Source organism: Leptodactylus fuscus, chromosome 9 (assembly GCF_031893055.1).
Source record: "Leptodactylus fuscus isolate aLepFus1 chromosome 9, aLepFus1.hap2, whole genome shotgun sequence".
NCBI lineage: Eukaryota > Metazoa > Chordata > Amphibia > Anura > Leptodactylidae > Leptodactylus > Leptodactylus fuscus.
Genome location: NC_134273.1, coordinates 1,898,358 through 1,914,621, shown reverse-complemented (window position 1 = coordinate 1,914,621; position 16,264 = coordinate 1,898,358). Strand labels below are relative to the sequence as shown.

General features: G+C 53.5%; 1 protein-coding gene across 1 annotated transcript in view; it reads right to left on the bottom strand.

Annotated features, from left to right (window-relative positions):
* Positions 1-675: 675 nt before the first annotated feature.
* RNF220 (ring finger protein 220) overlaps positions 676-16,264 on the bottom strand; it is a 214,156-nt gene continuing 198,567 nt past the window's right edge. The window contains exons 9-13 of the mRNA XM_075287190.1: positions 8,887-8,983; positions 8,665-8,751; positions 7,909-7,964; positions 7,520-7,598; positions 676-910 (exon numbers count right to left, since the gene is read on the bottom strand). Coding sequence (XP_075143291.1) covers positions 676-910; positions 7,520-7,598; positions 7,909-7,964; positions 8,665-8,751; positions 8,887-8,983 — 554 coding nt within the window. The remainder of the gene's footprint in view (positions 911-7,519; positions 7,599-7,908; positions 7,965-8,664; positions 8,752-8,886; positions 8,984-16,264) is intronic.

The window sequence follows — 16,264 nt, the reverse complement described above, 5'->3', positions numbered from 1 at the left end:
TCCTCGGCCTGCTGGTCTCCATCCTCTGCGCTATCACACCCACCCCGGAGGTCCCCCCGCCTCAACCTGCTGGTCTCCATCCTCCTCCTTGTCACACCCACCCCGGAGGTCCCCCCGCCTCGGCCTGCTGGTGTCCATCCACCCCCTTGTCACACCCACCCCGGAGGTCCCCCCCGCCTCGGCCTGCTGGTCTCCATCCACCCCCTTGTCACACCCACCCCAGAGGTCCCCCCGCCTCGGCCTGCTGGTCTCCATCCTCTGCGCTATCACGCCCACCCCGGAGGTCCCCCCGCCTCAACCTGCTGGTCTCCATCCTCCTCATTGTGACACCCACCCCGGAGGTCCCCCTGCCTCGGCCTGCTGGTCTCCATCCTCTGCGCTATCACACCCACCCCGGAGGTCCCCCCGCCTCAACCTGCTGGTCTCCATCCTCTGCGCTATCACACCCCACCCCGGAGGTCCCCCCCCGCCTCAACCTGCTGGTCTCCATCCTCCTCATTGTGACACCCACCCCGGAGGTCCCCCTGCCTCGGCCTGCTGGTCTCCATCCTCCTCATTGTGACACCCACCCCGGAGGTCCCCCCGCCTCAGCCTGCTGGTCTCCATCCACCCCCTTGTCACACCCACCCCGGAGGTCCCCCCGCCTCAGCCTGCTGGTCTCCATCCACCCCCTTGTCACACCCACCCCCGGAGGTCCCCCTGCCTCGGCCTGCTGGTCTCCATCCACCCCCTTGTCACACCCACCCCGGAGGTCCCCCGCCTCGGCCTGCTGGTCTCCATCCTCCTCATTGTGACACCCACCATGCAGATGAGACATTTGTAGCGGTCTCCTCTGGACAGTTGTCTTTCTAATTCCCGTATACGCGCCTTTAATGCCTCAAATGTCGTCACTGCCGACTGCTCTGTGATCCTAAGAAAGGGGAAGACAAAAAAAACAAAACAAAAAACCATCAGGGATTAATTCACAACTTTATTGGTAAGTAACTGCAGAGACATAATATATGGGCCGGTACAGTGATGGCCGCTGCTCGTTACACCATATTTAGGGCCACTGCACCACACGTACCACAGCGCCATGTAACACGCCATCATCTGAAGGGGAGAACGTCTAATACAAAAGCCAATCAATAGACGGACTGCGGATCAGGGCGCTAGTTAGCTGGAAAATTAACGCGCTGCTTGCTGCGTCACGCTGCAGGGAGCCGGGACAAATCAATGGCGGGGGTATTGATTTAGTTATTATCACTTCATACGCCGGCAGACATTGTTAAATATCCATTTATTAGCCCGAGAAGAGAAGCCGGAGCCGGGAAGCCTCAGATCAGGGGCCTTCATCTGCCGCTAATCAAAAGAGCGCCGAGACCCCGACACAAGGGGAATGTTCTACACGGCTGTTTCCGCTCACCCCCCGCTGCCTGCAAACTAGGCGAAAATCCTGCGCCCGACGCTCGCCTTATTTGAACATGCCGGGACAAATTGTGGGATCGACTCCTGCTGGGACAGATCACAGGCGGAACGTGGCAGGGGGCCCCTTAACCCCGTGTGTGCCAGGCGGACGAGGGAATCTCAGAGTGTGAGGAGAAAGAATCGGACAACAGCACTGCAAGGGTTAACCCGGGACATCTCTGCCCAAAATCTACAACCTCATATTATATTATACCGGCCCCGACCGTATACCAGCCTGTATATATAATGTCTGAGAGGTAGTCACAGCCCCGCCCCCTGGTACTGACAACCAGCCTGTATATATCATGTCTGAGAGGTAGTCACAGCCCCGCCCCCTGTTACTGACAACCAGCCTGTATATATCATGTCTGAGAGGTAGTCACAGCCCCGCCCCCTGTTACTGACAACCAGCTGTATATATCATGTCTGAGAGGTAGTCACAGCCCCGCCCCTGTTACTGACAACCAGCCTGTATATATCATGTCTGAGAGGTAGTCACAGCCCCGCCTCCTGTTACTGACAACCAGCTGTATATATCATGTCTGAGAGGTAGTCACAGCCCCGCCCCCTGTTACTGACAACCAGCCTGTATATATCATGTCTGAGAGGTAGTCACAGCCCCGCCTCCTGTTACTGACAACCAGCCTGTATATATCATGTCTGAGAGGTAGTCACAGCCCCGCCCCCTGTTACTGACAACCAGCTGTATATATCATGTCTGAGAGGTAGTCACAGCCCCGCCCCCTGTTACTGACAACCAGCTGTATATATCATGTCTGAGAGGTAGTCACAGCCCCGCCTCCTGTTACTGACAACCAGCTGTATATATCATGTCTGAGAGGTAGTCACAGCCCCGCCTCCTGTTACTGACAACCAGCCTGTATATATCATGTCTGAGAGGTAGTCACAGCCCCGCCCCCTGTTACTGACAACCAGCCTGTATATATCATGTCTGAGAGGTAGTCACAGCCCCGCCCCCTGTTACTGACAACCAGCCTGTATATATCATGTCTGAGAGGTAAGTAGTAGTAGTCACAGCCCCGCCCCGTTACTGACAACCAGCTGTATATATCATGTCTGAGAGGTAGTCACAGCCCCGCCTCCTGTTACTGACATCCAGCCTGTATATATCATGTCTGAGAGGTAGTCACAGCCCCGCCCCCTGTTACTGACAACCAGCCTGTATATATCATGTCTGAGAGGTAGTCACAGCCCCGCCCCCTGTTACTGACAACCAGCTGTATATATCATGTCTGAGAGGTAGTCACAGCCCCGCCCCCTGTTACTGACAACCAGCTGTATATATCATGTCTGAGAGGTAGTCACAGCCCCGCCCCCTGTTACTGACAACCAGCCTGTATATATCATGTCTGAGAGGTAGTCACAGCCCCGCCTCCTGTTACTGACAACCAGCTGTATATATCATGTCTGAGAGGTAGTCACAGCCCCGCCTCCTGTTACTGACAACCAGCCTGTATATATCATGTCTGAGAGTTTAGTCACAGCCCCGCCCCGTTACTGACAACCAGCCTGTATATATCATGTCTGAGAGGTAGTCACAGCCCCGCCCCCTGTTACTGACAACCAGCTGTATATATCATGTCTGAGAGGTAGTCACAGCCCCGCCCTCCCTGTTACCTGACAACCAGCCTGTATATACCATGTCTGAGAGGTAGTCACAGCCCCGCCTCCTGTTACTGACAACCAGCTGTATATATCATGTCTGAGAGGTAGTCACAGCCCTGCCCCCTGTTACTGACAACCAGCCTGTATATATCATGTCTGAGAGGTAGTCACAGCCCCGCCTCCTGTTACTGACAACCAGCTGTATATATCATGTCTGAGAGGTAGTCACAGCCCCGCCCCCTGTTACTGACAACCAGCCTGTATATACCATGTCTGAGAGGTAGTCACAGCCCCGCCCCCTGTATATATCATGTCTGAGAGGTAGTCACAGCCCCGCCCCCTGTATATATCATGTCTGAGAGGTAGTCACAGCCCCGCCCCCTGTATATATCATGTCTGAGAGGTAGTCACAGCCCCGCCCCCTGTATATATCATGTCTGAGAGGTAGTCACAGCCCCGCCCCCTGTATATATCATGTCTGAGAGGTAGTCACAGCCCCGCCCCCTGTATATATCATGTCTGAGAGGTAGTCACAGCCCCGCCCCCTGTATATATCATGTCTGAGAGGTAGTCACAGCCCCGCCCCCTGTATATATCATGTCTGAGAGGTTGTCACCGGGGGATGGGGCTGCTGTTTATTTCTCGGCTCCAGTTTCCATGGCACTTATTATTATTATCACATATTCATCACTGCCGCTCCCCGTGGCCCTCCTGTGGCCGCCTCCCACTTGACCCTCCTGGTCCCCGCTAGCCCCGGCCGCCCTCCTCATTTATCATAAGTTTACTTGTAGCCACATCTTCGTTGCTGGGAATTAGATTGAGCAATCTCCTTGTGGTCCCCGAGGGCCGCTCCGAGGCGTCTGGTAATTAAATTATCGGAGAGTTTTCTGCAGTAGAATCTTAATTGACTCTGGATTGTGCTTTGTAAACGGCGTCTGTGGAGAGGACACGCGGCGCCATCCTCAGGACACGGGGGAGCGTCCGCCGCCCTCCCCCCACAATCGCCTCGTCACGATACTCGGCCTCCTGCTGGTTTCCTCTGAGAGGCCGCAGTACTTGAACTCTCACGCTTGCTCTGGGGCTACCATGGTACCGTTACCCCGAAGTCAGGTGACTTACCCCCTGATATACTATAAAGCAGTGGGTGGAGATGGCGACACAGTTCACCATGGTAACTCCAGAGCAAGCACAATACTCCCATAGGACACACGGCCAGGTGGGCACCAGACCATAAATCCCTAGAAACCTTCTCATGGTTGTGGGGTCTCGGAGGTCGGCCCACCACCCCATGTTCAGAGGGGAGTACCTCAGTAATAAGGCCAGTGGTGCTGGGCAGGGTAATGAGCTCATGTGAATAGGGGTCTAGGTGGCAGGTTTGGCAGTGGTCGCCCCTATCAGCCCTACAGGGCGCTGCTGCCTCCTTATCCAAACAACTATTAGTGTTACCCAAACGTCTTCCAGCCCCACGAGAGGCGATGACAACCTTGGCAGCGGAGGCCGGAATATTAGGCAGGAAAACATAAAGCATCTCCTCAGGGCAGGAGTGCGAGCGATCGGCTGGAAAATCCTAAAACCATCCAGAACACCCCACGCACGGCGGCGGCGAAGGGATAGGAGGACGAAGGGCGCAAAACCAAGACAGAAGCGAAAACAACCTGCACAGTGGACGGACCCCAGCGGCATAAGAGCAATGGCTGGGGATAGGTCATGTGACCAGAAAAGGAGTGTAAAGCATGGCGGAGACCCCCAGCAGAAGCCTGAGCCAGGGATCAGACATGAGGAGGGTACTGGATGTGCACTGGAGTCACCAAGCGCCTACTGTGTGAAGGCTCAGACTCAAAGCCGTGATAGGAGCTTCTCCATGCTTTGCACTGCCATTGTTCTCACTGGTTGACGGTTTGTCCGGGAATAACTAGGCCAGAACATGTGAAGATAACGGCAGAGGGTGCAGCCGGTACAGGAGCAGCTGGCACTTGTGATGACACGCAGGGGGCCGGGGCTCCTGTGTCCTGACTCCATAGACTTCATGAGCTCCATCCCAGTCAGTGACATCCAGGCGGCCTTACCACAGCACACCACGGCTGGGGGGGGGGGGGGGGAAGACGCCACAAGCGCTGGGTCTGGGGGGATTATAAAGACTTGCTGAACAGATTTAGAAGCTTCTGGATAATAAAAAGTGTTTACTGAAGAGAAATCCCGAATATTAATCCAGTGTCCAAACCTGTGCAAATAGCAAGATGGGGGCGCTGTAATCCGACTAAGCGGCCATGACACTCGCACGTCTCACAGCCCGCGCCTCTTTATGACATTTTATTATCCCTTTAGTCAACCATTAGCCATGTATTTGTCAGGGGGTCTAGAGATAATACGGGGGTCCCCAATCTAACAACCTCCTCATCAGCCACAAAACTAAGCAATCCCTTTAAATACAGCTGGCCACATTAAAGGGCTCACCTGAGCCAGAGTTTGTTCTCTTCCTCCCAGCTTATTCAATGCAAATCAATGGACATTGGGAGAAAGTTAGTGAGCCTGGGCGGGAGGTGCGAGGGGTCTCGGTGCTGCGGCGGGTGTCACAGGATTCTCACCCCCCCCCCCTTTCTTCCCTTGCACCTGATTAATGATCTTGTCGTGGTGATGGATGACCCACCCCAGCAGATTAGAGTCTCCTGTTCCACCCACCGTCCTCCGCACCCTCCCTTCCCACTTCTGGAGGTCCTCGCTGCGCACCGGCTCTGGAAATATTAGAGAATTATTAAATAAACATTGGGACGTCATGTCTCTTCCTAGAGCTCTCGCAGTCCTTGTCCTGTTTGCTTTAACGCTGACACCAAACAGCTGGAGTGATTCATTGGGAGGCTGGCAGAGACATCTCGTGTCATATATCATGCCGGGAAGAGCCGTTCCCTGCCCTGACGGAGATAAAGTGATCGACCGCGACCGGCTGGAATGAATTTATGACAACACAAAATTGAGGAAAACAAATGGGAGGTGACCTGGTGGGCGAGTCGCCCCGCAACACTTCCCGTGCCCCGCCATCTAGCTTGGCAGCAACAAAATATCAGGGAATTTAGAATTAGGATGCGTGCTCTTGGAGGGGGACTCCGGCCACAATATGGGGGAGCACTAACTAACTTACAGAATTAATAGGTAGATTGCAGAGACCTTGGCTGGTGGCGGGATCAATGGCGAGCGAGTGCTGCACATAAAACGCCTCATTAGTTGTGAGCGCCCCGGCCATGATGTCGGTGCGAGATGCATAATGACTGCGAGTAGATTTTCACAATGAGGTGATCGTTCACCGAGAGAGGAGGCGCGGTGACACCCGTGATAAAGCTCGGCTTATCCAACGCATTTGTTTTGGTAAATGTTAATCGGGAGGCTAAACGCAAAACAATCAATAATGGCGGCCTTAAAAAAAAGGGGGGGGAGGGGGGGGGAAAGAGAAAACAGAAAAGTGAGAGTTATGAAAAATGAAGCTGCTCAGGGCCCGGCCGAAAGAGCTGCGAGCCTCGGCCGCCCTCAGCGCCAAACAAGAAAAATGAAACCAATTTAGCTCCAGATTAAGAAACAGAAACTGGAGATGAATCAATTTAGCCTGCCGGGCCGGGTCGCCATATATCACGGCTCAGCGCCGGAGTAGTTAGCGAGCAGATGGCGCAGCGGCCCCTCCCTCTCGCGCTCTTCTTTTGAATACACATCAGGCTGGAGCTTTGTGATCAATTCATTTCCCTGACACGCGAGTACAGATACACCTGGGGCGATGTGTCCGGCCCGCGCAAACACCCAGGACGCCACTATTTATTACAGGAGAATCCAGTCTACCAAGGATAGTAATAAGAGTCTCTCCCGGGACAGAGGACGGATGACTGGATCATGCTGCCGGGACAGGCCTGATAAATGGGGGAGGGGGGGATGGCAGCGCTCACTGTATATCAAGTGCAGGGACTAGAGATTGGCTCCAGACGGCCTGCACCTCCTATCACTCACCACAGTCCCAGGAACTCTGACCAACGTGGGGCGAGACATAGTGACGATCCTACAGCTGTTAGGTGGACCTGTACGGAGGTCTCTTCCCCTATATGACCAGCATCAACAGCAATGGGGATTGTCTCCGGCTCTGCAGCACATTCACTTTAGGGAGTCTGAATAGCTGGCAGCCATCTTAGATGAGAATAGGGGGGCTGGGAATGAGGGGGATCTACGGCGGGAACTGCAGCTACGAAGAGAAATAAGGGGGCGGCCGCGCTCGTGTCGGGGGATTCATACACTGACAATGAGGTCTAAAAATACACAAGAGAATACGGCAGCGGCATCACTGCAGGGTGGGCACAGCGGGACCCTCATACACAGCGCCCCAATACCTGTGTGCGAGCAGATGACGGAGGAGGACGACTATGTGCAGATGAAGCCTGTCCGGAGTTAACCCTTCAGCTGCACCACTACTCACTTCTCAATGTCGCTGTTCTTGCACGTCTTCTGCATCGTCTCCGGCTTGCTGCTCTCCCCGTTACTCGTTGACGGCATTTCTGTAACAAAAGTAAATCTAAAATGAAGATGGCGTCCGTACAGAAGGGCAGGCGAGCGGAGCCAATACCCAAAGCCCCCCACCCCCACCAGCCTCCGGAATGAGCAGTTTAGGGCCAATTCACATGAGTTTTGTGGCGTCTATTGCAGCTCTCACAATGGCCTATAGTACAATATAACCCCCCCCCAGACTTCTCCCCTTGGTCTTGGTGTTTTACTCCACGTGGAGGGTTCACATTGTGAAAACACGTGCGATAGTCGTGGGGTTGTCTGACGTGATGGTGGCCTCGGGGTCTGGGCGTCCACACTCACCATCATTGCCCCACTTGGAGAACTCTGTGGTTATTCTGGTGCTGGGGGTCCCACCGCTGCCATTACAAGAAGAGAATATTCAGGTTAATATATTATACATCAGGAAGCTGGACAATACAGATGCCCACCATGTCTCCAGCCTGTGGCTCGCTGCTGTCAGGGCCTGCTGGGAGCTGTAGTACCACAGACTGAGCGCACCGCTCTATAGTACCGTCCCCTCCCGTCCTATGGTACCGTCCTCTCTCATCCTATCCTATAGTACCGTCCTCTCCCGTCCCATGGTACCGTCCTCTCCCTTCCTATGGTACTGTCCTATAGTACCGTCCTCTTCCCTCCTATGGTACCGTCCTCTCCCGTCCCATGGTACCGTCCTCTCCCGTCCCATGGTACTGTCCTATAGTACCGTCCTCTCCCGTCCCATGGTACCGTCCTCTTCCTTCCTATGGTACTGTCCTATGGTACCGTCCTCTCCCGTCCTATGGTACCGTCCTCTTCCCTCCTATGGTACCGTCCGCTCCCGTCCCATGGTACCGTCCTCTCCCGTCCCATGGTACTGTCCTATGGTACCGTCCTCTTCCTTCCTATGGTACTGTCCTATGGTACCGTCCTCTCCCGTCCCATGGTACCGTCCTCTCCCGTCCCATGGTACTGTCCTATAGTACCGTCCTCTCCCGTCCCATGGTACCCTCCTCTTCCCTCCTATGGTACCGTCCACTCCCATCCTATCATTTGCTCAGATGGAAGAAGGGCTCTTACTTTAGCACTGCCCCCCGGAGCGCCTCTCGTTCCTTGGCTTCTCCAGGTTCCTCTCCAGTACATGGGATGACGTCGGCTTCTGTGTACCTAAGGGACAGGTTGTGAAGGAAAACCCCTGGTGGAGGGCACAGAGCGCGGGGCAGACTAGACCAGAGGGAAATGTCTCAATGGCTGACAACATGGATGTGGGGTTATGTACTCGTCACCCCTATAAAAGGATACTGTGCTTTGCCGTATTCCAGGGTGTCGTCCCCGTCCACGTCCAGATCGGCGTCGCTGTCGTGCGTTTCTTTGCTGCTACACATTATAAATCCAGATCCTGGAAAACAAAGCAGGAAACCAATGATTATTCCCTGTACCCCCCCAGACCTCGGCCAGTGACTGCAATACACACGATCAGCACATGCACCCACACGGACAAGTATAAGAGCGGCCCCTGCAGGTCAGCAGCACAGGATTAGGTCCTGCACCCCAGAAGGCATACAGAATGGCCAGACTTGCAGAGCCGGCACGTGGGCGCCCCCTACTGACCCGACAGCTGGAGAACTCCACTCAGTCACTGTGCACACATGGGGCTGGCTCTACAATAACGGTGCTCACCCACTAATTTAATTTGTGAACAGATCATAACCGAGATTAATGGGCTCATAAAGCAAAGCACGAGCCGCAGGTGCTGCCCGACAACTGTTCCTGGAAGCCAAGGTGCGGTGGCGACGTGTGGCGGCCCTGCCAGAGTTACACATTTGGTGACAGTTTTAAGCCGCGTCCCTGCGGAGGTTGACCCCTGATTTCCTGCTGTCGCCTCTGTGTGCGCGCCAGTGAAAACGTCGAGCAGCTGTTCAAATATTTGACGTCTGAAACCGCTTGACTCCGCGTCGGTGGCCAAAGCTCGCTTGTATTTTTGTGCAGTTCTGAAGACGAAAAAAAAAACCCACCCAGTATTCGGAGGCCGCGTCTGTAACGGGTCTTGTTGACATTGCGCAGCGCATCGCCCGCCCCGTCACTTCTATTGCCAGGTATAGGAGAGTGTGACGGGCGCTGGAACAGAATGACCTTTGTAAAACTCTGCAATCAGCCGTGTTACATGAGGGATACATGTGTACGGATGATCAGAACGGCGACCTCAACAGCAAAGTCTAAAGGTCAGGAAGAAACGCAAATCAAAGATCCCAACGTCTTACAAGGCGCACAAATGGATAATTGGCTCAGAGATGCGATTGTATTTACGGCCGTCACATCACACGGGAAAACAGCGGGGTCGGTGCGCGCCCATACAGGTAGTCATTAGGCCAATCCCAGGCTCTTAAAGGAGCACTCCTGCAAGGTAATTCTTCAATAGCCAACTCTTACCTACCCCTCAATAGATACAATTCTGCAAGTATTACCCCATTTACTACTTTCTAGCTGACAATTCATGGGATCCGTCTCACCAGCCGGGTCGGGGAATCCCATTATGAGCTGATGGGAATTACAGGTCTCTTTCTGTCCTCTCCAAAAGTGACTGCTTATCTTATAGAGGTGCCAGGAAGACAGGACAGGAACCCTGCAAAAGTGGCACAGGCTCCTATCAGAGAGGGGAATAATGACACTGGCCCCCGGGCAGAGATGGTGCTGGCTCTAGCTGCCCATAGGACGCTGTGCTGCGGCATGATGGGATTGATAGAGACAAGAGGATGAACTGCAAGGAAAGAAGAGCAATATGGAGAAAAGACAAGGCAAGGGTGACAGTCAGGGGAGGTGCAAAGAAGGAGGAGTAACATCCCGAACCCAGAACTTACAGTCACATACACTGGACCGGTTGTCACATTACTGCCTGGCACTCCACAGTCCATCCATCTATAAGTGGTGGGGGTCATCCATAGGGTCCTAATAATATCCTATACCACATCGCCCTCTACATAGCAAAGACTATGTAGAAAGAATAGCGCCTACCGCAGTATAAAGACAGAACACAGAGTGTGCTATATAGTATATATATGTATACACATCACTTGTAAGGTCAGATGAATAGAAGACAAGTTATACAGAGAGCTTATAAGGGTCATCCAGCCTTCACCACGTATCCCAAGGATGGCGGTCCAGGTCTTGTGGCCATATAACATCGGTGTGAATGAGGCCTATCAGCGCCAGCTAGACGTGAGGCGCCCAGGTCTCGGCCCCATTATGTTACTGGGGAGTCAGGAGCAATTTACTGAAAAACAAAGGGTCAGAATTTATGTCAGCGCCAATTAATCTAAAGAAATAAGCAGGGGGAGGGGGCGGCGGCGTCCGGGGCGCGAACACGTTTATCCTGTGACCAGTCCTACACAGTAAATAAATAAAGCCGGACGTTCCCGGCTCGTGACGAGGGACGGATAATAAAGATTGACCCGAGGGCTGGAGGTCGGCACAAACACAGCGCACAACAAAGTTGCGGCCTGTCTCCTCGTCTGATCGCTCTCAGGCACAGGCAATTCGGGAGGCTGCGGTGACTGGCACCTCTATAAACCACCTGACAGTAAGGAGACAAACTCCTCCGATCAATCAGAGCGCACCTATCAGGATCACTTACACCCCGCGCCTCTGACGGGCCAGACTCCGGCGGCCGGGACGCAAATCAACTCTGTTTTGTAACAGAGAACACAGACCCCCCCCCCTCCCGAAAACAATCCCTGATGTGCAGGGACAAAACTACATCCTAGACATTCAGTAACGATCAATGGTGGGAGAGCGGCGTACGGCCACATTCACACTGCAGCGTGAGACGTTCTGACGCAGAAAATACCAAAATCCAACCAAAGCCATTAAATCCCTCACATTTATACGGAGGGGACCACGGAAAGAGCAAGAGAGTGAGCAAAACCCAAAATGTGCTGCTGTGTGTCTGTCTGTCTATATATATACACACATATTGGGGTGGGGGCTCCATGGTCAGCGGGCTCATACACCCAGGGGGACCAGTAAGCGGCCCGGGCACTAGTCACATATCTGCGGCAGCCGGCAGCGCTGACAGGACCGGGATCAGAGGAGTTTAGCAACTTGGGTAATCAAATCCAAAATCTAAAGCAGAAGGGGAAATGTCCGAGGACCTGAGGACTCAACGCCAGGTCTCTGCAAACAGCTGGAAGTCATACACAGGGCCCCGGGCCCCCCAGCAGGCCCCCGCTTAATGACAAGCCCAGAGCTCTCGCCTTTTGAAGGGGAGAAGTAAAAATATGCAAGTGTTGAAATGCTAAATTTCATTAAAGGGGGGAAAAATGCGGCTCTAACCCTAAAGTAGATGTTTTATGACCCTGGCGGCAGAGTGAGACTCCCTGTTAATTTAATCAATTAATCAGCATATTGATGCAAAAGCGGCGCTGGCAGCGAGCCAAGAACGCAACGCTCCACACCTGCAGCCTCGCTGTACAACACCGTAGTGAACACAACAAGTAATCCCACCGCTTCTCCTCAGCTGTTCACTCGTGACCGAGCACAATCCCTGCAGCACCAGAGAAAGCTGCCAACGCCTGGCCCCGGCCCAAACCCTGATACTCTATTAAGAGGGATCAGGAACGTGAACACTGGGGGGCGCCGAGGCAAGAAACAGACATCACATATTATGGGCAAATACACCACTGCCAAATCCTAAGAAGAGACCGGACCCCAGCAGACAACTTACATAGAATTCACCGAAACGTCTCACATGTAAGGCCCAAGTGTCTGCAGGAAAGAAATCACATACTAAGTGGTGAAAGCAGCTACTGGACATACATGACCGAGCTATATCATGTATTATACTCCAGAGCTGCGCTCACTATTCTGCTGGTGCAGTCACTGTGTACATACATTACATTACTTATCCTGTATTATACTCCAGAGCTGCGCTCACTATTCTGCTGGTGCAGTCACTGTGTACATACATTACATTACTTATCCTGTATTATACCCCAGAGCTGCGCTCACTATTCTGCTGGTACAGTCACTGTGTACATACATTACATTACTTATCCTGTATTATACTCCAGAGCTGCACTCACTATTCTGCTGGTCACTGTGTACATACATTACATTACTTATCCTGTATTATACCCCAGAGCTGCGCTCACTATTCTGCTGGTACAGTCACTGTGTACATACATTACATTACTTATCCTGTATTATACTCCAGAGCTGCGCTCACTATTCTGCTGGTACAGTCACTGTGTACATACATTACATTACTTATCCTGTATTATACTCCAGAGCTGCACTCACTATTCTGCTGGTCACTGTGTACATACATTACATTACTTATCCTGTATTATACCCCAGAGCTGCGCTCACTATTCTGCTGGTACAGTCACTGTGTACATACATTACATTACTTATCCTGTATTATACTCCAGAGCTGCGCTCACTATTCTGCTGGTCACTGTGTACATACATTACATTACTTCTCCTGTATTATACTTCAGAGCTGCGCTCGCTGCTTTAGATCAGGGTCTGTACAAGAGGATAGATAAGCATTAGTGGTGTCGGAGCACATGTTAGGAGTTGTCGGTGTAGCGTGTTTCTAGCGGTACACTGGTGGTTTCCAGTCTTGTCTACACTATATATCTGTATACCTGGGGACCCCACATGGGCGGCTGCGTGGGGTCTGTGCGGGGCCTTCTGCTGTGTTACTATCAGGGTGGTGCTTTGTGCTGCCTGGTTCACAGGGCTGCAGATACTTTCCATTACACCGGGCAGTCCTTAGGGAAATTCTCTTCCCTCGCAGCTCGTGTTCCAGACCCGTCACCGCTGGCAGCTTTTATACACATTTCCAGCTCTTTAATTAAAAGTCACAGAGCTGCACGGCCAATCGGCCCGGAGATGGGAGGATAACAACCTGCCAGGCGTATTTAGGAATGAGGAGAGCGGCGATTACCGGGGAGAGGCTGAGAAATTAACCAGGAGGATGCCGGGCAGCGCCATGTGATCAGTAATTACTCATCTCCTGCAATCTATACAGAGGATCACACGCACATCATCCCTATGGAGCGAGACATTCAGCTACACTGACACTGATCATCTCCAGCCCGTGCAGAGACTCCTGCGCTGATCCCTGCTCACTGGTGAGGTTATGGGGTGCAGGGCGGCCACCACTATTATGATAGAGAGGTTCTCCAAAATTCTGGACTAACAGGGTTGTCCAGGATAACAAAATTCCTTGCAAGCAGAAGGAGAGTGTAACAATAAAAATCCATCCATATATACCTGCAGTAGGCCGGCCATCGCAAGCGCTGCTCTGAGTATACGGGGTGACCGGCCATCGCCAGCACTGCTCTGAGTATACGGGGTGATCGGCCATCGCCAGCACTGCTCTGAGTATACGGAGTGATCGGCCATCGCCAGCACTGCTCTGAGTATACGGGGTGATCGGCCATCGCCAGCACTGCTCTGAGTATACGGGGTGATCGGCTATCACCAGCACTGCTCTGAGTATACGGAGTGATCGGCCATCGCCAGCACTGCTGAGTATACGGAGTGATCGGCCATCACCAGCACTGCTCTGAGTATACGGAGTGATTGTCCATCGCCAGCACTGCTCTGAGTATACGGAGCGACCGGCCATCGCGAGCACTGCTGAGTATACGGAGTGATCGGCCATCACCAGCACTGCTCTGAGTATACGGAGTGACCGGCCATCACCAGCACTGCTCTGAGTATACGGAGCGACCGGCCATCGCGAGCACTGCTGAGTATACGGAGTGATCGGCCATCACCAGCACTGCTCTGAGTATACGGAGCGACCGGCCATCGCGAGCACTGCTGAGTATACGGAGTGATCGGCCATCGCCAGCACTGCTCTGAGTATACGGAGTGACCGGCCATCACCAGCACTGCTCTGAGTATACGGAGAGGACGGCCATCGCGAGCACTGCTGAGTATACGGAGTGATCGGCCATCGCCAGCACTGCTCTGAGTATACGGAGCGGCCGGCCATCGCCAGCACTGCTCTGAGTATACGGAGAGGACGGCCATCGCGAGCACTGCTGAGTATACGGAGCGGCCGGCCATCGCCAGCACTGCTCTGAGTATACGGAGCGGCCGGCCATCGCCAGCACTGCTCTGAGTATACGGAGAGGACGGCCATCGCGAGCACTGCTGAGTATACGGAGTGATCGGCCATCGCCAGCACTGCTCTGAGTATACGGAGTGACCGGCCATCGCCAGCACTGCTCTGAGTATACGGAGAGGACGGCCATCGCCAGCACTGCTCTGAGTATACGGAGCGACCGGCCATCACCAGCACTGCTCTGAGTATACGGAGCGACCAGCCATCACCAGCACTGCTCTGAGTATACGGAGTGACCGGCCATCGCCAGCACTGCTCTGAGTATACGGAGCGACCGGCCATCACCAGCACTGCTCTGAGTATACGGAGCGACCAGCCATCGCGAGCACTGCTCTGAGTATACGGAGCGACCGGCCATCGCGAGCACTGCTCTGAGTATACGGAGCGACCGGCCATCGCGAGCACTGCTCTGAGTATACGGAGTGATCGGCCATCACCAGCACTGCTCTGAGTATACGGAGCGACCAGCCATCGCCAGCACTGCTCTGAGTATACGGAGTGATCGGCCATCACCAGCACTGCTCTGAGTATACGGAGCGGCTACCTCCGTGACATCACATTGACAGGACCGCATCAACCAAACAATACAGAGTGGGATATACAGCTGTGACATTATATCAGCCCCATCATGACATCACTGAAGCAGCTGCTCTGTATACACACAGAATGATGGAGACGGCCATCCTAGCACAGGACTGGGAGGCGCAGACAAGTATGAATGGATTTTATGTCATGGCCGCCTCGCCATACACAACTCACTTTATGACCCTGAGCAACTTCATCTTCACCAAAAGAACCTGGAGAGCATGTTGTACACCGCAGGGTTTCAGACACTTTGTGCACCTTTGGCGACAAGGCTCTTGGCTTAGCAGGAGAGGGGTGTGGCTGAAGGTGCAGCAGGGGGTACCGATCAGTCCTGTGATGGGCTTGGCACCTCCGCAGACCGCCGGGTTACCCATCACCCTATCAGCAGGGGCCATTACACACATATTTCTGATGTGGTTTGTCTACAACTCACCACAGGACCCGACACCCCCAGCTACAGCGAGGTGCAGGTTTTTGGGAAGGAGACACTTCTGGATCTTGACATCCCCCCCCCCCAGCCCCTTTAATTAAAGTGAAATTTTGAAGCGACTTTCCAAATGAAGCAATTCCAGGATCCACTTTTATTTCCCCAAATTAGCGCTTGGCCGGCAGTGACTCTGGGAGGCGGATGATGAGTGAGAGGAGCTGGCTGCCAAGTCGTGGCACGTACATCTCATGGTAACCTGCGTCTGATCAGTTGTGACACGGCTTCCTCTACAGATGGAGCGACCTGCGGTGCATTTTCGGTGTCAGGGTAGATTAAGCTTTGTGTCCGCTTACCGGCATAACCTGGAACTAGTTGTGTAGATGAAGGAAGAGGTCACAGGACGACTGCTGCTGCCTCCTCCACTATTCCAGGGAGCGCGTGGAGAACCCCAGAATGTATCACACCCCTGATAGGGGGCGCCACTGACGAGGCTTGCTGCTGGGCTCCATGTCTTACTAGAATGTGACTGG